Raw genomic sequence first — 20895 nt, 5'->3', positions numbered from 1 at the left:
TGGCCACCTTGTAAAAAGCATATTTCGAAAGGGAAGCAGCTTAGAAAGCTGCAGTTCGGGCTTATCTGCACTGAGAAAATATGCCATTCAAGTAACAAGCATGAAGACAATGTAGTGGCACAAGGCTGGCACCGGTGTTTTACCTGGGAATTCAACATCATGCACTATGGAACTCCTGGGCTGGTCCCATACCAAATGAAGTGGGAAAGCTGCCACAGCCCATGCCATAGGAATGCACTTACACAGGGGCATGCTTCTCATCAAGGGCTGGCTTTTATTTTCTGATATTTGGATATTAATAAACTCTCATAAATGTGGACTGAATGACAGTCATAAGTGAGCAGAATAGCAGAAGATGCATTCAATAAGTATATAGCTAGTATAGACCTTCTCTTAGTGTTATGGTGAAAAAACAGTCCTGAACACTCATCAGCATCCCAAATAAGGCAGTTAGCAAGTTCCCCTTTTTCTCATAAATGTGGAAAGTTCAAAGCTGGCAAGACAGGAGGCTCCAGATCCTGCTTTAACAATTAAGACAAATCTGCCTCTGTTTGGAGCAGCATCTTTAAAAAGCAACTGACCTTGCAGTGAACTTTTTGTTCTATCTGCTAGTCCTCAATGACAACAAGCTCATCAAGCTGGTTTTGCCAAGCCACCATTCTCAATGTCGTGTTTTATGTGGCCACCCCAGGGCAGACAGCTTTGTATCCACCCATGGGTTCCACTCCCCTTTGCAAAGGATCATGCTTGACATTTGACTACCACCAGAACAGGATTTTCAAATGAAACAGAACAATTTTCAGATGAGGGGAGATACACTTTCTCCATTCAGCAACCTTTGCCACACACCCAAGATCCTCCCAACTGCTTGCTCCCTGCTGTTCTAATCCTTTGCTTCCAGGAGAGAGAACAGAGATTTTGGCAGAGCCTGCCTACTGGCACGAGGTTCCCAGTGTTCCCAGGCCAGGAGCGCTTGCCACAGCTCCTCAAGGGCTGCTTATAGCCCTTCCTCTCATCAGGGAGGGAGGAGATGTCTCCTCCAGGGTGCTGCAGAGGAGAGTCTGAGATCAGGAATCAGTGGGCCAGGCATGTTGCAACTCATCCCTCTTCCTTTTCCATCCTGAAAACACCAGGCAACTCCCAGCAACTGCCTTGCCTAAACAGAGCCCTCTCAGAGGAAGCTCCCTGCCCCCAAGAGCTTAGCTGCATTAAGCTGTCTGCACAGTGTCTCAGCACCTCACACCACAGCTATGTCCCTTTCCCTTGCCTGCATTACAGAGAAACTGCTTTGCAGGTCCCAGACATCTCTGCTTCTCATCCAGAGGAAGGATGCCTTGCTTTGCAAGCAGCCATCATCCAGCACATACATCCCATCCAGGCAGCACAGCTCCCTTGCACAGACGCTGGCTACAGATTTATGCACATCACTCCTGGAAGAAGGGACCTTCTCAGGTGACAGCAACAGGACCCTCCACACACACTGCCCAGAGTCAAAGGCATCTGGTCAGCCATCCTGAGGGGAAGGGGCAAGGGAACAAACCCTTTCCACTCCCTGCTAAATAAACATGAATTCTGCTGATACTCCAGCCTTAGGAAAACAAAGCTGTTTCCATTTAGCTCGGCTTCTGGGCTGAGGTGCAACTCCACCCGCACAATCATCCATCAGGGCTTTGCTTCTCCAGGCAGAAATTCAGGCTGAGATCAAGAAGAGGGAGGATTTGCAGCAAGTCCGCACCGGGAGGGCCTCTAACACCCCCAGGATTTTGCTCTCCAGAGCACTTGCTGTTCCAACCAGCACAGAACGGGGGCCTCTCAGCTTCTGCAACAGCTAACAAGTCTCCACAGTCTCCCTCAGGCTTTCCACCTGACTCCAAAACTCCACTGAGCCAGACTGCTGAAGGGACTTGGGAAATGGCACCCATTGCTTAGCCTGTATTTCCAGGGATGACAGTTTGAGCATCACCAGCTCTGGTGTCAGTAAAGTAGACCCAGAGCTGCCCTTCTTGTAGCCTAATCTTGCTCTGGGCAAGAGTTGAGCTCAAGTGAGACTTAATACATCTACCAGTATTACAACCAGTTGCGTATGACTGGTACAGCCCAAGGAGCTGCCACTTCGGTACCCTGGGGTAGAGGACTGACAGTAACATCTCCTGCTGTCCCAGTAGCATTTCCTGGGCTCTCCTGGAAGGGAAGCCCCAGAAGTCTACTTGCCCTTCCAGAGCTCTGGAGGGCCTGAAGCACAACCAGAAGCACACACATACCAAAAGCAGAATCATTAAAACAGGCAGCTGTCTGGCCATGTTCTTCACCAACATCTTATGGGCTCCTACAGACTCCCAAAGATTTTTTACCTCCAGACCAGGTTACTCCCCACATTGAAGGTGCATGATAAGCAGCAAGTCCAACTAGATGAGGTTAAAAAATCATTTTAAAGCAGTTCCACCACTCAGGTAAGTGGGGAATATTTCAGTCCAGGAAGCTCCTAACTAATTCAGCTGGTTGCTCTCTTAGCTCTCTCTGAAGACTCACTCCAGAACACATTGAAACCAGAAGCAACCCAATCTTTTCTTAGAGACCAGGTCTCTGTGGAGGATTCATGGGCTTTGTTGCATGTTTGTAGAGAATCTAATATAGTACTGTTCTAGTGCATGGCTTCAGAGCTTCTGATTGTTAGCCTTGTGCAAACAAACACAAATGAAGCCAATATAGATGCAAATAAACAAAAGGAGAATGCAAATTAAGTCATGTGAGGATTGATTTCCTGTCTTGGCACAGCAAGACAAGGCTTAGATGTCTATAAGCTCCCACTCTCGTGCAACACCTGCTTGTTAGCAATGCAAATGTACAGGGAGGTTGGGGACTGCGTGTTTGTCTTGGAACTCAGAGTCTTCTCACAACCACTGACCTAGAATCACCATGGAGTGTCCTCCATCCACTGAACCATTCAAGACCTGCTTTTACTTTTTCCTTATTGACAAATCAGACAAGTAAGCCAGCTCCTGTGAAATCATGGCAGACTGACTAGAAAAAGTCAGTGTCCACCATCACCCTCATCCTGGAGCAGACCATGGACCTGACAAGCCAAAATGTTCCTCTCACACTTGACAGTGAACTGAACTCCAGTGAATGAAACTCCAAGTTTGCAGTGCCTAAGAGCCAATCCTCATACTTGCTAACACTAGCAAGCTCTACCTAGCTCTTTTAAGACAAACTTCTTGCTTTTGCTGCTACAGCCCAACTGTATGAAGAAAGTTTCACGCAAAAGCATAGAAAGTACTTCAGTGGAAAGAGATGATGTTGTCACTGCAAGTTCAGACAAGTCTAAGAGCGTGGTTTCATGAGACAAATAATCAACCTAAGAAGTGACTTCCCCACCACCAAAAGAGAAGTCCCTTCCTTTCCTTCCCTTCGCTGCTAGACTTGCAATTCTGTCCAATTTTTCTGGTCTCATGATCTTCCAAGAAGCCAATTTAGCCCACTGAAGTGGCAGAAAATTATCCTTGATTTTGCTGTGTTTGTTTTTTTGCTGGTTTACTGAACAGAGCCAGCTCATCCAGAGACCAGATGGGGACCCACATGTGAAGCAATGGAAGGACATGGCCAAGACCATGGCTTTGGCTGCAGATACTCATTCTTACAGGTTCTGCAGCTAGTCCTGAAATTGGCATGCTGAAAGGGACACTGAAAAACATTTGGGAAACAACTCTTCCAACAGCAACAAGATTTTTAAGTCATGCCATAACATGTTATAAGTTCCACAGACCACAGAAAAAAATCCAAGTGACTGAATTATAGAGAAGAACACCCAGGGATTGAAGAGAGGCATTTCGATGCAGAGCAGTGCCAGGGTGCAGGCAGCCCTCCACCTGCCTGCAAAGCAGGGCTGTTAAACATTGCCTGAGCAGCATAGCACCCAGAGGTGTAGTGACAACTCCCTCCTGAATAGACACACAGTGGCCTCAGTGAATCCTTCGGGACATCTCCAGAAGGCAGTCAGTGGTGGATGTGTCCCAGTGTCCTACCTGTGGCCATTGCAAAGGACAATAGTCAAACTCTGCTGCTGAAGCATGGAATAAAGATGACATCCTATGGCCCTCATGGGGAGGGAAGGAGGAGCAGCACAGCATAGTCCTTAATGGAGTCCTATTTCCTTGGGATAGTGCCAGAGGATTTAAGGTACGTTAGGCAGCTGGGCATTCAGCAATCCCAGTTCGGTGATCACTAGATGCTATGTCTGACTGATTGGACAAGAATGCTCTGCCAGTGCCTGCACAGCCCTCTGTCCTCTGTGCAGAGCCTGAGGTCATGTTCCTTACTGGGAAAGCCTTCAACAGGTGCTGTATCTCCAAGGACACTGCTCTCCCTCCCCTCCAGTCCCTCCACACAGAGTGGCAGCACAGAGGGGTAGGAGGAGGTCATCACTGCAGGGAGACTCATCAGCAATGCCCAGGATTACAAGCACGTGAGAGGGCTGAATGCTCACTCGGGCAGCAAGCCTCTCTTAGAGCAGCAATGACAGGGGCTTGGCCACCTCTCCCTGCCAGCATCACCTCTGCCTTTCCTGAATTTGGTTTCTATCAGACAGTCTTCCATTTGGGCACCAAGATATGTCAGCTTCAGTAAACTACTTGGTGCCAGTAAAATCTTTGCCAGTCACTTGAGCCTCTCCAAAATTATTGGCAGCTGAGGGTCTAGAATTGTCTCTAGCCCATACATTGCCTCAGCTTCAAAAGGACAGAAAGGCAGTAGCTACTGTAGGAGCAATGGGCACATTGGAAACAATCCGCAGGAGAATAGCAAAACAAAGGCTGAACTGCCCTCTCCTTGGGCAGCTCCAAGAAAAAGAGAAAGCCAAAAGTTCAGAGAAGGAGAAATGGAAGCTACCTCCTGGTTAAGCACCTGTAATTTGCTGTAATGTCTTCTGACTGTGACTGAGGGGCTTCTGATGGAAGCCATGAGAAAATTCTCTGCTTTGGTGGCTACCAACAAAACTGGTCTTTCTGGCCCAGCAATTGAGTGAACAGCTCCAAGAAACACAGGAGCCTTTTGGGGTGATGCAGTCTAACACTTTGTTCCCATGTTCACGGACTCTTACAGAAAAGTGAAGGTGGTCTTAAAAAAACAAACAAATAATATGTTGTACAGGAGCAGGCACTACTCTCAATGCTCCCTCCCCACCAAACTGCTTGGCACAGTAGCAGTGCTTATTAGAGAAAGACACCTCTCCCATCTTTACCACCTCATTCAGCAAAGACAGCTCCAGATCCAGCAGGATGTCACAAAACACAAAGTTTTGTGAAGGAGTGGTAGCTCAAGCACAGGAGCATCGCAGCATTGATCTGAGGCAGGTGCACTGCACAGTTCTTCCTCACCCAAAAGAACAAACGATGCCACAGTTGTCATCCTGAGCTTAACACATTCCTCAGAGTCCCTCCTGCATGGACCTCTGAGCTCCAACAGCTCCACCTTTGCTTCTGTACCCAATATGCAGGCATCCAGCTGGGTACCAAAATTACCTAAACCACAGCAAAATCACACAGAAATATAGAACAAATGGCTCCATAATTGCCAGAGTCTGCCAGGAGACATCTCTGAGTGTCATTGTTTTGCCAACACCAGCACTTACAAGCACGCCTCAGATGTATGTACTCTTCTGTGGGTACTATTAGGTTGTATTGCTCTAAACTTATCCTCTTGGGACAGAGATTTACCCACCACTCCTCTGTCCACCCTGCTGCAACCATGAAGGCTATTCACCAACAGGACAGGGCAAACTGATGACCTTCACAGTTCTTCTTCCTCATGGGAATCATCATTAGCCAGTGGGTGCTAGGGGTCTGTGGGTACTAGGGGACTGTGACAAAGAGGTGGAAACTAATTTTCCTTTGGAGGCACAGCAGGACCTGACCGCCTTTATGTCAGCTAGCACAGCCTATGGCAGAGTTTTGGTCAGGAGCCACTTTGAGGGTCTCATGAAGCAGAGACTGTGGCCCAGCTGATCAAGGTATTATTTGCCTGAGGGACTGGCGGAGCATCCTGCCAGGAACCAGGTTTGACTTACACAGCTGGGACATGCCGTGGGATGGGCGCCTGAGCCCCCTGCAGGGAGGCATCCCGCCCTGTTGTGCTGGTCCTCCTCCGGAGGGAGCTTGTGGGGGGCTGGAAGGCAGCAGCAGCGCCAGGCGGGTGGTACTCCTGCTCAGGAACAACTTCTTCACACCGCAAGCCCTGGAAGCCTGAGCGACAGGTACAGACCTGGGGGCGGCTGCAGGAGCCCTTGTTCTGGCACGGCGGGTCGCAGACAGCTGAGGAGACACAGAAAGGCAGTTAGTGCACACAGGAGTTTAGCCCCGTGGGGGTGACACCCAGCTGGGGCAGCACAACTGGGACAGTCCCATCTCATCTCTGCAGGTAGGTGACCTTCACAGTCTTGGTGTTACAGCTGCTGTGCACCCTAACACAAGGTCACCTCTATTCTCTGCCCTGGTCTCTGCAGAGCTTTTTTCCAACAATACTCATTTCAGAAAATTCAGAAATGAGCAGCATGGCCTGCAAAGACCACATGGCTGCCAGCATTGTCCAGAGTGCTCTGGACCAGAATAGGTCCTAATTTGCATAGCAAGGGGTTGCATGTTACCTTTAGTCTGTTTTGGGGTCTGATTTGCACAGTGCCCCTCGCCTGCCCTCTTCAGTGCTTTCCAGTTTTCCTTCTGCAGCTGATTTTGGAGTCACTGTGCTCAAATTCCTCCACTGCTACAGGGACTTACAGTTCAATAACCTTATGCCTAAATCAACCTCTGAGCCTGTGTGTGTTCCTAATTACAGCACATCAGCTTCAGTTTGCACCCCGGGAGGAAAGTGCTATTAATTATACACAGGACCCTAACACTTCCCAAGTCAACAGATGCCAAATTGGGTTTATAACGCAGGCAGTGCCAGCCAGGAATCCACAGATTGCTCCAGTAGGAGCAGGCTCATTGTTCAGAGCAAGGGTAATTGAAAAGGCACTGGAAAACAGTGTTGTCCTTCAAAGAAAGAAGGTGCCAGCTGGTCAAAGGGTAATGAACCCTTGTTCGACAACACAAGGTGCACATTAACCTCCAGCCACATGGAAACCCTGTGAATGGGTTTCAACCCATGAAGCCACTGCTTCTGCTGAAATCTCCTATCCAGGGCTGCCCCAGGGAGACTAAAGGGGCATCTCACCACCTTCACACACAACTGCTGGGCTTTCATGAGCAATGTCCCTCCCTTTCTGGCTGTGCTCTCCACTCCAGTGAGATACAAGCACGCCTGCAAGAAACACCGCTCTTGGACAACAAACACAGACAGCTTTCCTCGTGTGCCATCCGTACATCATCCTGCTGTCATCAAGTGAGAGAAGTCCTTATGCAGACACTTGAATTCCTTTCAGTATAGCCCCTACAACTCTTCCCTCATCCCAAAACTAGCCTGCCATCAGCTTTTCCTAACTAGATCAGGGATATGCTCACTGGAATGTTTCATATGACATTTATTACCATGTTAACACTCATGAAGACAGGGAGATCTCAAGGAAAAGGAGACCCCAAGTCACGTAGGGCTGTATAGGTTAAAGCCAGAGGTTTTGATGAAATATCCCAGTAAAATAAATCAGCCAACACTGCAGTCTCTGGAACAGGGACAAGGTCCTAGTCAGGCAGGAATTAAGCGTCTCTGGGAAGTCTGGCACTCCAGAAGTTGATGTAATTTATAATACAAAACTCAGCTGTGATTTAAATAGGCTGCCAGTCCCTACTGTTATCTCCCAATAAATGCCTGTTTTAACAAAGGCCACCAGCCCAGGAAGCCTGCCATTGAAAACAACCACTTCACATGCTGAAATACTGCAGAGCCACGATGCTGGGACCTGGAATCACAGCAGTTCTCACAACCTCTCCCACCAAGAGAGTCACCTTAGACTGTACCCTTCAGCAGGAAAGCGGTGATAAGTGACCAGGCACTCTGAAAAGCCCCTAAGGCAGTTTACATAGAGAAGAAGGGAATGGGATTAGTCTTCTGGTCTCTTCAAGCAGGATGACTGGGGAGCTGCCCCAGCTGAAACAGTTCAACTCTAGGATTAATTCCCTTCTTAGTTGCTTTTACAGACTCAGGAAGAACTTGATAGAGCTTTAAAATTTCCTGGTTTTCACTCAGTTCAGCTATGCAATATAAGGACAGCAGATCAGTCAGTGGCAGCACCTCCAGTGACAAGTGTGTGAAATCACTATTCAGGTCCCCCAAAACAAAGCATTGGCTGAAGAAACAAGATGGTTAAAATACACACGCACACACACGCACGCATATATATATATATATATATATATATATATTTGAATTTTTTCTCTTTGCTTTCTCTTTTCTGACCTCAGGGGTTACTTTGAGGTGTTGCTCCCCACATAAACTATAAACATGACTATAAACAGTCCCAACATGACTATAAACAGTTTCTGTTAAGATGACAGGCACTCATTTCTACTCACTGGAGTCACATATAATCACCTGTTCCAGGAGCTGGAAACTGGGGAAAACAAAAATAGTAATCTCAAAACTCTTAATAAAATAATAAGACTTGGAGAACTGCTGAGGTATCACTAATAGAAAATCTAGTTTGTTCAAGAATATCTAGCAGTGCCCTCACAAATCAAGTCTAGCCTTCAGTGCATGAGGTAAGTCCTCCCAGCAAGGTCACACAGCAGGGATGATGTGGCGTGACTCTGACCACCCAGCCAGGCCTGCCACAGGGGAATGCCAGCAAGTTCAGCCTTGTGTTGTTTTGCAGGCACACCTGGCCCAGGGTTGAGCAATGACATGCAAGGTGGCATTCGATTACTGAGTCCCTGAAGCTCTGCTCATGCTCTTCATCTAGGAGAGTGATGTAGATCTTCACTGTAAGGAACTCCTGTGCAGTTCCATTTAAAATGGAGGGGGACCTGTCCATCAGCTAGGGCCCCCAGAGAAAAACTGAGAGGGTGCTGAAGGGCCACTGGGGTTATTTTGTCCACCTTCTCATGGAAAAGCTATGTATGTAAGCTCAGTTCTAACTTATAGCTCTGACTGTGGAAGCACACCCAGAAGGGATGGACAATTTAACACAAGTGAGATCTGTGCAGAGTGACGGGGAGGTAGATCAACAGCAATGCAGGAATAAAGGAGAGAAAACAGAACTTCAGTGAAGAATAGCCAGGGTCCAAAAAAACCTGTAGCCACTGTTCAGAAGAAAGACAAAAGAAGCGGCATGTGAATGTCATTTTGCAGATGTGGAAAAGCCCTAGGGATGCTAATGGGACTGCCTGAAGTCACACTGTGAGGCCACAGCAGAGCCAGAGACTCAGCCTGGAATCCCTACACCCTTATTAACCATCTTAACTGCAAGACCATCTGTATAAGATTGGAAAGTGCATTATTTAGTCCTTCCTGACACACTGATTAAAAATGTTTCTTTTAAATTTTAAAATATTCATGTCAGGAAAAATGCTCATGCTGCATTCCCAGCGCAGCCCAGGATACTGTCTCTGGAAGCAGCAAAGAACCATCAATAGTATCATGAATAATGCTGATGAAAGTGAAGGTTGATAAACTAACATGGAGAGGCTGAGCATTATGAGCTAATAGGCAGCAGCTAAATTACTGACAAGCGTACACTGCAGCCACTGGAGCCCCTAAAATGTGGGCAATGCAAAGGGACTTTTGGCCAGCTTGTGTATTCAGGTTTCTTCACCAAACTATGAACACAATGGCCAGACTCTCACTCCAGAACAAAGTTAAGCAGGCAGGAGGTTGAACCCTTCAGGCCTCCATTCAGATGCAGCTCACTATCCCTACAGGCTCCTTCTGAGAGAAGACCTCTGGAGCCTCACCACATACAGCCCCTGTATGCAGCTCAGTGTGATCACCCAGCAGTGTATGGGTAAAAATCAGGCCCACTGCAAACAGGCAAGCTCTTCCTCCTAAACTCTCTTAGCTCATTTCTACTTTCCCAGGAGATGTTGCTGCTGCAGGAAAAGATAATTCTCTTTTTATCTTCTCAATCACAGACTGTCTGAAAATTCCACAAGTCCTCACTGGAACTTTGGTCCTCAAATCTGAAACATATGGAGAGACACTTCCCTAAGGCTGCAGTTAAGTCATATGCAGGGATGTTGAAAGAATAAAGTGCCTAAAAAAGCATGGGTGAAGGAAGAAACCACCACCCTTGGTAGGTGAGAGGAAGGAGATTATGGCAACAATTTGACCTATCCTCTGTCCTGTACCCAGGCTCGAATCCTTGAAAACCAAGGATCTAGCCAACACCTGAATGCCAATTCTTCCATGCTTCATCACGCTTAAGAGGTTCCCTCTGGCTGCATTTCTACCCCACTAACTTCCTTGACATGCCACATATCAAAGACCATGGGAACAGACATTAAACAGCATTACAGTGCAGAAACTTAATGGGGATGGGCTGTCCAGCTTGCCTTGGCAGCTTTAAAAACAGCTGAATGTCTCCAGCAGCTTGAACTCCAGCAGAAAAGCCCAGGGAGGGAGGTAGCTGGGAATTAAATTATGTTTACACATCACAGTCTCCACTGAAGTCCTGCCTGCGCTTTACCATCCCTGGTCAGAGGGACGCTGCCAGGCCTGATGATGTTGACACTGTCCTTTTAATGAATCCTTGGTAACAAGGGATTGCACCTGAGCAATCACTAGGCAGCCTGCATGGCTGCAAGCCCAGATCTACTGCTCCTACCAAAACCCCTAATGAGAGAAAGATGCTGCCATGGCTGGCCCCGCGCTGTGTTTACAGACAGTGTCTGGCAGCACAGCACGCTCTCTACCGTTTGGCTTCTGCTGTCATGGGGGAGAGGGAGAAGGGAGGTGAGTCAGCCCTTGGCCCCCTGCTCCCAAACAGCAATTGCTAATGCAATTACCCCAGCACGGCCAAAGCGCCGTGAGATCCTGCCACAAACAGCACTGAGCCTCCTTCCCTGCTCTGGGCAGCTGCTGCCACTCAAGTAAAGGCAGATGCTCTCACCTATTCTGCCTGTGCTCCCTGTTCCAGCTGACTGAGCACCACAGGCACCTCCCTGGGACCAAGCGGTGCAGGGGGCCAGCAGCCCCGGGGAAGGCCCAAAGGCCCACAGATGAGCTGTGTGGTGCAGTCCTCTCGTTCAGGGATCACAGCAGGGGTTGGTCTGTGGCCGCAGAGCTATTGGGGATGCAGGTGACAGCTCACTTGTCTCTGGTGTGCATTGCACTGGTGCCTACCCAAGCATCTTCTCTGCCAGTGCTGTGTCAGAGAGCCCACGATGACCACAGCCCACAGGGCTGTACCAGGGCTGCCTGGATGGGCACAACACTTAATACTTCCTCTGTGGGTAGGCAGGAGGGTCCTGGCCAGGCAGTTTTGCACTGCAGGAGCACCCTGCACCCCACTGCCATTTTAGGCACCCCACGCTCCAGCCCCACCCATCCCAGACCTTGTGTCAAATCCAGTAATTGCTGTCCTCAATAGCACTCAGATAATTTGCAGCCCTGATTCTCTGCTCAGCATCAGCAATGCTCACCCACATGAGCACAGCCCCGTTCTGCCGGTTCCCAGCTGCTGGGACTTTCACAGATCGTCTTTGCTCTATGCTGGACAAGTGAGAGCCCAAGGCTCAAAATTCACACATAAATATGACACTGCAATGCCCAGTCCCAACAAGATCCATGGATGGACACTAATAACAATAATGAAGTAAAACCATAATTACTCTGTGTGCTCAGACTTTGCTGGCAGACCTATAGCCTGGCAGTCCCAGAGCAAGGCTGTGGCACTGCCTCCACAGACCCCATGATTTATCTCCTGCCCTGGCACAGTGCATGAAAGTGTGTGGGGTCACAGCAGTATTCAAGCACTTTTTAGGGATGCATCCTGAGACTTGCACAGGCTGAGAGTGTCATACTCACGTTTGATGCAGTGGTTTGTGCCTGGAGCTGTGGTCCATCCTGGGCAACACTGTCTGCCACAGACATTTGGCCTAAGCAGAGAGACAAAGCAGTGTGGTTAGGAGAGGGGGAAGCTGAGGTCTTGCTGCAGCCATCACCTCTGAGTCACCCACAAAATTATTTCCTGCAGCATCTGATATTTCCTCCCAGATGGACCAGCAGCTGAGATCAAAACCAATGGGACAAGGGCTGAGTTGTTTATGTGCTTGGAAAAGAAACCCCCAAGGACTGTGAATGCTGCAGTGTGAGCGATCCCTGAGAAAGGAGCTCCCTTTTGAACTGGCATTATGCTGGATTCCTGGCACAGAACTCAGAGGAACCATTTTCCTCCTGAGAGCAATTAGAGGCCAGCAGCCAAAGATCATTAAAGATCTCATGGCTCTTCACGGTATTGGGGTGTAAGTTGGGCCCGATTTCAACTTTGATCATAGTATCTTGCCTCTGCAAATGTCCTGAGCTGCTTCAGCCGAAGACAACACTTCATTCTCCACCTAACTGCTTCTGTCTGTTGCTGTTCATTGCTCAGCCCTGCCCTGGGAGGGAGGGCACGTCAGAAGCTGCACTCTGGGACGCTCTCCAGTTTGCTCTCCCTTTGCAAGCACCCAGTCCTGCATTTGTGATCTATCTCTAGTGCATTGACCCAGGGGGCTGAAGACCCTCTGGTGCTATGAAATTTGTGTCTACCTGTTGAGCACACACCACACTAATTCCAAGATGCTGAAATCATTTCCATGAATGTTGAATCCAAGATTTAGCTGCAGTTACTTTTTGACTACCCTTACATAAATGACATCCTCCCCACCTCTCTTATGTGTTTTCAGTTAGGGATGACTGTCAACATGCACCTATCATAGATAGTGCTGGGCCTCTAAGAGGTGCTCTGCAATGCCCAAGCAAGCAGCTAATGCTGCTTCTTCTGGTGACATCATATTTAAGTGTCTATAGTGAGAAGGAAAAACAAGTTCCAGGGTGCTCTCCGAGACTATTACTCATCATGGAGAGAAGATTTTAGAAATAGGTAACTTTCGCATGTCTAAGTAGATGAGGAAGAACAGTTGTCAAAAGATAGAAAGCTAGAAATAGCCTGAAAGCTCTGGAAATCCTCTGGAAATTAAGTGGGGTGTATGGTTTATTTCTAATGCTGAACAAGGCAGTCAGAGCTGCTGACAGAATTTACAGGAACCACAGAAGCATGCACATTTGTCTTCTGGGTTGACTTTAACATGAACATAGCAGGGTCAGAGGAAGATCCTGCTCTAAACTGAGATCCTCCTGACTCCTGCATCCACATGGCATGAAATAAGACTCCAGAAGTGCCAAGGCTCAAGCTGTGGGGCTCACATTTTAGGAGAGCCAAGGACAGAGGGTGGCAGGTATGCCGAGAATTGTTCTGGTGTTCACAAATGTAGAGGTACAGTTGCTCCATCTGGGAAGGGGAAGTGGTCTGAGAACCTACACCATTTTAAAGTATTAGTCCTTCAGGAACAATGTTTTATTAATCTGGGAAGATTTGTGTAGGGAGAAAGCACTTAAATTCCCTTGGTGTAACTTCCTGCAAGCAGAACAAGCCAAAGTAATACTAGCACCCACTCATATCTGCTCTGGCTGGGCAAGAGCACCAATTTCCAGCATTTTGTCTGGCAATCCAAAGAGATGTATAAGTCTCTTCCTTAAAGCATCCTCAGAAAGCATCCAATGAAAAAAAACCCTTCATTTACTTACTGCATAAGAGCTTACAAGACCTTAAACATATTTAAGGTGTCCTGATCAATAAAAAGAGAAAACCATTGAGCTAGAGCAGGTCTTTGGGTAATTAAGGTCCAGAGAAGGACCCTACTCCAAGCAGCAACATAAGCATCTTTGCTTAGACTGTCACAGCTCCCATTGTTCCTTTGGCACAGGTGGAACATACCCCATAAGTCATATTCAGTCTGTTCAATGAGCAAAGCCCTTGCCCTTTCTCACCTCAACTTATCCAGAAAATCATGGTTTTTGTAGGCAAAATAACTACCTTTTCCAGAGAAGCTGTTTTGACCTTGAATCATACTATTAGTTCTTCATGGGATTAAAGTTTAAGTTTTATCTACATCTCTCACAGGCATGCTGGAGGGAGCTTGTTGCTAGCTGCTCTCAATGCCAACACCAAACCAGAGGTCATAGAAAGAAAGATATGAGGCTAAAATAGACAGGGGCCCAAGCCTGAACAGACAAGACCACTTCTGAAGTCATAAAACCCCTGTTGGGTTCAGCATAAATCTCTCATTAATAGAGCCACTCAGTGTCACTGCCAAGCCCAGACATGAGTTGCCAGCCCCAGGTGAAGGGATTGGTGTCTTTGCCAGCACCAACCAGAGCGATGCTCTTGGAGAGAGGACAGCCCAGTATGTGCAGAGGGGAGCAACCTGGCAGGGGTGCCCCAGAGGCAGGGCAGAAGGAGTGCCTGGATGGGAATGTTCCTTCCTACCATAAGGTCCTGGATGAGAGAATGGGAATAGATGGAGGCAGGGAGGACCTCAAAGACTGGAAATGAGCAGTTGGAAGGAACAACATGTAGGTAGTGCTGGAGGGTGGAGAAGAACCATGACTATTTCCTGATGAAAGCCCAGTGGGTACAACTTCACAGAGCATAAGGCACAGGTAAGCAAAAGTATCAGCTGCAATAGCTATGGGAGCTTTGCTGCATGGAACCCATTCCTGAGCACGTCTGGTTCTATTTAAAGTATTTTGTTGTCATTTGCTTGGTTTGAACACCATGTGGTTTGTACTGCCTTGCAAAGAATTCAGAATGAATCCCATGAAGTTTAAGGAGCGTGGCATGTTTACAGCATTGTGGGATGGTGCTTGAGAGAGAGTGGTGGCCCCCATATTCATTTGTCCTGCTGCACATGACACCACAAACACTTTAGGCAAAGATGTGGCTCAAGCACGAGCCCCCTGTGGGGCATGTCCAGCCCTGGCCTCTCTATCTAGTGCTGCTTCTGGACAGCAGAAAAGTGACAGGGTCCCTTCAGGTCTGGTGTCACCACAATGGGGGTGACTCCTGAGCAGCCACCTGCAGATACTGAGCAGCCTCTGATCACCCCTTATTGCACAGGGAACAAGGCCTTCCAAGGCATCAGGCAGAACTGCCCGGCAAGAGGACCTGCTGGGTGACATGAGACACTGAGCCACTGGCAGACCCAACAGTGATGTAAGCCAGAGCCATGATCGTAACTTTGAAGCATTCAGCAGCTGCCTGAGCTTAGCATCCAGGTTTTCTCCTGCTTACCCACTCCTTGGAACAGGAAGCACAGCAGCAAGGAAATGGGAGCATGACTCACACCCTCAACCAGGGAAGACTGGGCAGCAGAGGTACCAGAGTATGAATGGGCATGTGGATCAGCAGCTCTCCCAGCTGGAAAGAAACTCAATAGTCAAAGCAGAAGAGAAAACATGCCCTCACATGGGTCTTGTGAGCTGAAGTTCCACTGAACCTCATACTAGGTCACGTTCTATGGGATGTTTTAATCCCAGCCCTAGCACTGATGCCAAAACAACCCTTCAGCAAACAATCAGTCTATCCTATTTCTGTCTCCTTACCAGTGGAAGAGGTTAATTAATGTATTTGCCTTCCTAAGGGTCAGGTCACCTAACACATATCCTGTGAAATGAAACATTGCTGAGAACATTCAAAGGCACTGAGACTTGATCGCTTGTAACACTGTGCTGCTACAGGGCTCATGGGCCACTTAGCACCTTCCAAAACAGTTCCCAGTCCAGCTCAGACCAGAGCAGACAGAGACCATTTCCAGTAGCCAGGAACTTGCTAGTTTCCCCTTTTTGAAGTGAAAGGGCATTGAATAGCTCAGACAGATAAATAGCCACAGTGCCAGAGAAAACCCTAAGGCATAGCTCAGCAGGAAAATGGGAAAATGCAGAGTGGGACACTGGATTCACATTTCCTCTTCTGCCTCCAGGTACAACCTGTGGTCTCCAAAGAGCACAGCAGCACCAAGCAACTGCAAACAAAGCCTTTTCTTCATTCTGTGGCTGGCACGCACCATCTGTGCCCAGGTATAACCCCTGGCATGTGGAGTTTGGTGTACAGGAGCTCCCAGGCACTATTCACTGACCTGCTCCTTTTCTGGGATAGACAGCTCCTTGAAACTCCCCACAGAGCTGAAGCCAGTGCCATGAAGCATCCCTGCACCCAGAAGAACCATTCATAGCCCTGACTGGATGCACTGGTACAACCTTCAACTTGAGCAAAGGAGCTGCCACAAGCCACTCCTTCATCCCCTCCTTTGCTGCTGCAGCCAGAGGCCACCATCAGGATCGGACTCAGGCTTGCAGAGGTACCCAGGATGAGAACAACCTGCAAGATCTTGCAGTGTTATCTTAAACAGGAACCAAGCAACCATAACAGGCACTGGGGGGAAGGAAAAAAAAAGAAAACAGTAGTAAGATCATGGCTTTTACAGTGATGATCACATACTGTTTCTGAAGCACTCAGAAGAACCCTTCTCTTTGCCACTTATTTTAATAGCAATCTATGCATCATCTTTCAGCTTCACACAGAGCTCTGTGCTGCCAAATATGCTGACTCCATTCAGACCATGTACAGCATCCTCACAGGAGACCAGAGGGACCATTAGAGCATCAGGTCTGCCTTTCTGCTGCAGGAAAGTGAACTTCATCCAAATGCATATGAAATATTTGCAGTCAGACCCAGTGAAGAACATTAGCAAAAGGCTGTTGGCATCAATGAGTCACTGAAAACCTTCTGCCAATTCCACATCAGCATTAACTGCCTCCACTCCTGAACAATCCTATAAACACATTGTAACAGGAACCTGTATGCCACAAAGCCTGGGTAAACCAGGATTATACAGCTACAGATGGTGTCTGTGACAGCAATTAAACATGAACTGGGGTGTAGAATGCCCAAAAAGAAAATGGGAGGGAGAAAGAATGAGTCTGGGACTCTCTGCCTGCTACCTGGGAAGCTTCACATGCCACTTGAAACTCTTCAGGCAGGTACCAGAAAGAGAGGCTTCCCCTGATTACTCTCCCCTTACTCACCTTCCTCATCACTGTGATCCACCCTCCCAGCCACGGGGCAGAGAACAAGGGGGAACACATCCCAAGGGACACAGATGTAGAGGGAGATGTCCAACAGTGTCCTCCCAGCAGGATTGGCCAGCCCAAATTAGGAATGCATCCAGCACAAAAGTACTCTCTTTGTTGGCATGTGTCAGAGCTACCCTACCCCACAACACTCAAGAGGAAAATCTTTGTAGTCAGGGGAGCTGGAGAAACAGGGATGTTAAGCTGAGCAGAGCAAAACAGTGATGTTTTCAGGGCTGGATTGTTTTCTTCACTCAGTGTCAGATGTCAGTAACTTTCTGTGATGTTTGCTGGGATATCAAAAATCACCTCAGAGTAAGTCTTCTGGGGAAAATACTAAAACCCAGCTCTTGCAAGTCATGAAGTTGAATGCATTCATTAAGTTATTTGTACAAGTCACACCTGCAAAAAGGTCCGACATGAGCAGGATGGCAGACACGTCCAAAGAGTCCCCAGGAAAGAAACTCAATCTTGGGTATGCAGCTATCAGACAAGGTGAGAAAATAATTATATAGAAAAACATAGAGTAAAATAAATGGGTTTTTTCAACCACAGAACTCTGCAGGGCCCCTGAAGGTACCAGCAGAGAGCTCTGACTGGGGATTCTGGAAAGGCAACATGTGCAGGAATTGAGATTCTTAGCCAAAATAATAGTATAAATAAATAGTACCGGGGTTTAGTGTGCCTTCAAAGTTACCTGAGTAAGGGAAAATGAAGGTTGTCATATCAGAGACTAGCAGGAGTTCAGTGTAAATAGCAGAACAGAAAATATCCCACCTGGCAAAAAAATTAAACATCACAAAGTGAAGTTTTTTAGGGGTCCTGAGTCTCCTGGATGAAAATGTGTCTGGTGCAGCAAGGGGCATAAGAAGATGAAGGAGGTGGAAAGACAGTCTCACAGAATGGGTGGAGGCAGATAGCTTTCCATGAGGAGCAACACCATGTGGTTACTGATGGACAATTATTTCAGCCAGGCTTTCTCTTAAGCTCCAAAGATAGTAAGTTATAGAGAAGCTTCAAAAGTGACCCTTTGGACTCCAGAACAGACAGAAAGTCATCACAGGAACTTTTCAGAACCGACGTTCTTGCGGATTGGAGAAAGCTTTGTATCCCCAGCCTTGATCTGCCTTGAGGCAGAAAGTGCAGCAGAGCCTGCATGAGAAACACAGCACTAGGACACAGCTCTTCCTTTAGGCTTGGAGACAATGGCACTCTCTGATATAGATGATAACAGGTAAACCGTGTGTAAGTGCTGGACCAACCATCCCTGTTTACATCCTGGATTAAGGGAAAAGCTACTTGCAAAAAGGTTCAGCACTCTTCTGAACACAGTATGAACCTTGGGGCAGCCTGCATGCTCCTGACAGCAGCACAGGCCAGCTGTTGTCACCAGAGGCAGCTGCACTCTGAAAACAAACATGCTATGTATCAGATGACTCAAATTCAACCAAACTGCTACATGATCCCAAAGCAACACTGACAGCATTCCAACTGCAGAAAGAATAAAATCTTTCTGAGCCCAAAAACGTCCAAATCTGACTGAGCAGGACTGGATCTTCCCAAGACTTCCTCTCTGGGTGGCTGGCAAGCCAAGATAATGAGCTGGGTAAGCCCAGAATTTATATGCCTAGCTGTTAGTGATACTTTGTGTATCAGACATAATGGATGGAGAGCGAACTTTGTGCTTCCGTGGATCTGTTGAAGGAAAGTGCACAGAGTGGCACAGAAAATATTTCTGTCTCAAAACTTTGCAAGGAGATGAGAGAGAAAACTCAGGGACAGACCTTTTGTGTTCTGGTGAAGCTCCCCACCAGATGTTTGCAGAAGACATTTCTGCCTGTGTCAGGGGGCTGTAAACCCAGAGCCTGTCCCCATAATCCCCCAGCAAGGCTCCCATGAGAGCCACACACAGTGCCACATGGTTCGTCAGACTCCTGCGCGATGGTTTTGGTAGCCCTGCCCAAGTTGCAAAGGAGCTAATCTCGAAGGGCATCAGCCACGGGGAAGCAGCGAGGAAACTGCAGAGGAAGGGGCCCTGGGCTGAAGAGTATCAGCCCTGTGCCAGACGTCCCACTCGCAGGCTCCCCTCACAACCGAGCAGCTGGCCTCGCCATACGATATCCCCTCCACCTCCACAGGGCTGTAGCCAGCGACTGGAGCTGGAAGCAGCCCTGCCAGGCAAGTCATAGGAAGCCTCCTTCGTCTGAGCCAACTCAAGCCATGGGAAGCTGCGGCGTGGAGTGCTTACAAGGGGCCCATTATGGGATGAGGGAGCCAAGAGGCCAGGTACCTGCAGCAAGAACGGCAGCGGACAGACTCCGTCCCGCAGCGCCAAGCAAGCCCCTCCAGCTTCTCCACCACCTAAATCATACTACATCCCCCTCGGGAGTCCCCCAGCCTGCGTGCCTCCCAGGACGGCCGGGGGCAGCTCCGGAGGGCAGCTGGGACACTGCCCGCTGCCGCGCAGCTGTCTGCCAGCCGGGGCCCCGATCTCTACATCCGAACCCTCCTGAACCGCACACTGCAGCAGTGGCAGACAGCGGCCTGGCTGCCCACGCACCCTCAGGGAGCACGCCACGCCTGCGAGCACGGCGACCCACACGCACCCACGAGCGGCCGGGAGCGGCGCGGCCGCGAGTGCGGCACAGACGGGCGCACGACAGCGAGCACCGCGCGGGTTCCCACGCCGCTCCGCACCCGGGCACGGCCAGCACTGCCCCGCCATCCCGCGGGGGACGTGGCAGCGCCCGTGGGATGGAAAAGGGGACGCGGCACGGGGCTCGGGATGGGACCCTGCGTTCTTTCGGGGCTCGCCAGCGCCGGGACCAGCGGGGCTCACGCTACGCACCCCGGCAGGATTCCCCCCGACCGCAGCACTTACCCCGTCATCCTCCCTCTGCCGCTTGGTTCCTTCGCCCGGGGCACGACTCGAGCTTTCAGCCCGCTGCTCTGCCGCTGGCGGGAGGAATCTTGCCTATTCCTCTGTCCCGCGCCGGGGCCGAGCCCGGCATCGCCCGCTTGGCCCCGGGCCGTGGGCAGCCCGCGGTCGGGACGCTGCCTCCGGCCGTCGGCACCGCTCGGGCTCCCCGCGGCGGCCGCGGAGCCGCGATCCACGTGGAGGGCTGCGGGGAGGGGCCGTGACGGTGGAGGGGACCGGGACACTGGGGACAGGCCGTTCGCCGTGCCCACCGCCCCCAGGGCAGCCCCCCGGCTCCGTAGCCGCGCCGCTCCCCCGGCTCCAGGCTCCAGCCTAGGCGCTGAGTCCGGCCGACAGCGGGCGAAGCCCAGGAGGACGGCGAAGGTGAGCGGGAGGAGGCTGGCGGCAGCGCCCCGCATGGTGTCAGCCGGTGGCGAGGGGAGACGGGCGGTGCGGAGCGCTCAGCGCCCGGCTGGCATCCCCCGGCGGGCGCGGGGCAGCGGGGACCGCCGGCTCTCCGCCCCCCGCTCACCGCCCCATCCCGTTCCGGGACTCCGACGGGACCTGCCGCCCACCGGGGCCGGGGGCGCAGAGAGCAGCGCTGAGGCAGGGGAGAGGGCTCCTGGGCGGCCCCCGCAGGAGGACGAAGAGGAGAAGGGCGGTCGGCCCCGCTCTCCGGGCTGCCAGTGAGATCCCGCGCTCTGCAGGCAGCTCCAAGCACCTTCGCGCCTGCCTCTGGCACTGGCAGCGCCTGGAGGGGATGGAGGGTTTTATTTTTGGAAACCTCCCCCTTTGTGTCTTTTTGATGCTGACATCCCCCCTCTCCAGAGGACACGGCTCGGCCCCCCTTCTTAGGAGAGGAGACATTCCAGCAACACCCACTT

The 20895-nt window shown here is 49.9% G+C and overlaps 1 protein-coding gene across 1 annotated transcript in view; it reads right to left on the bottom strand.

Moving 5' to 3' along the window:
• Window positions 1-20495, bottom strand: part of LTBP2 (latent transforming growth factor beta binding protein 2) — a 70195-nt gene extending 49700 nt beyond the window's left edge. The window contains exons 1-3 of the mRNA XM_033062931.2: window positions 19976-20495; window positions 11950-12020; window positions 6062-6305 (exon numbers count right to left, since the gene is read on the bottom strand). Of these exons, the coding sequence (XP_032918822.1) occupies window positions 6062-6305; window positions 11950-12020; window positions 19976-20430 (770 nt within the window). The 5' untranslated portion in view covers window positions 20431-20495. The remainder of the gene's footprint in view (window positions 1-6061; window positions 6306-11949; window positions 12021-19975) is intronic.
• Between the last annotated feature and the right edge of the window lie 400 nt (window positions 20496-20895).

Source organism: Catharus ustulatus, chromosome 6 (assembly GCF_009819885.2).
Source record: "Catharus ustulatus isolate bCatUst1 chromosome 6, bCatUst1.pri.v2, whole genome shotgun sequence".
NCBI lineage: Eukaryota > Metazoa > Chordata > Aves > Passeriformes > Turdidae > Catharus > Catharus ustulatus.
Note: the sequence above shows the minus strand (reverse complement) of the source record. Positions and strands in the feature narration are given on the sequence as shown.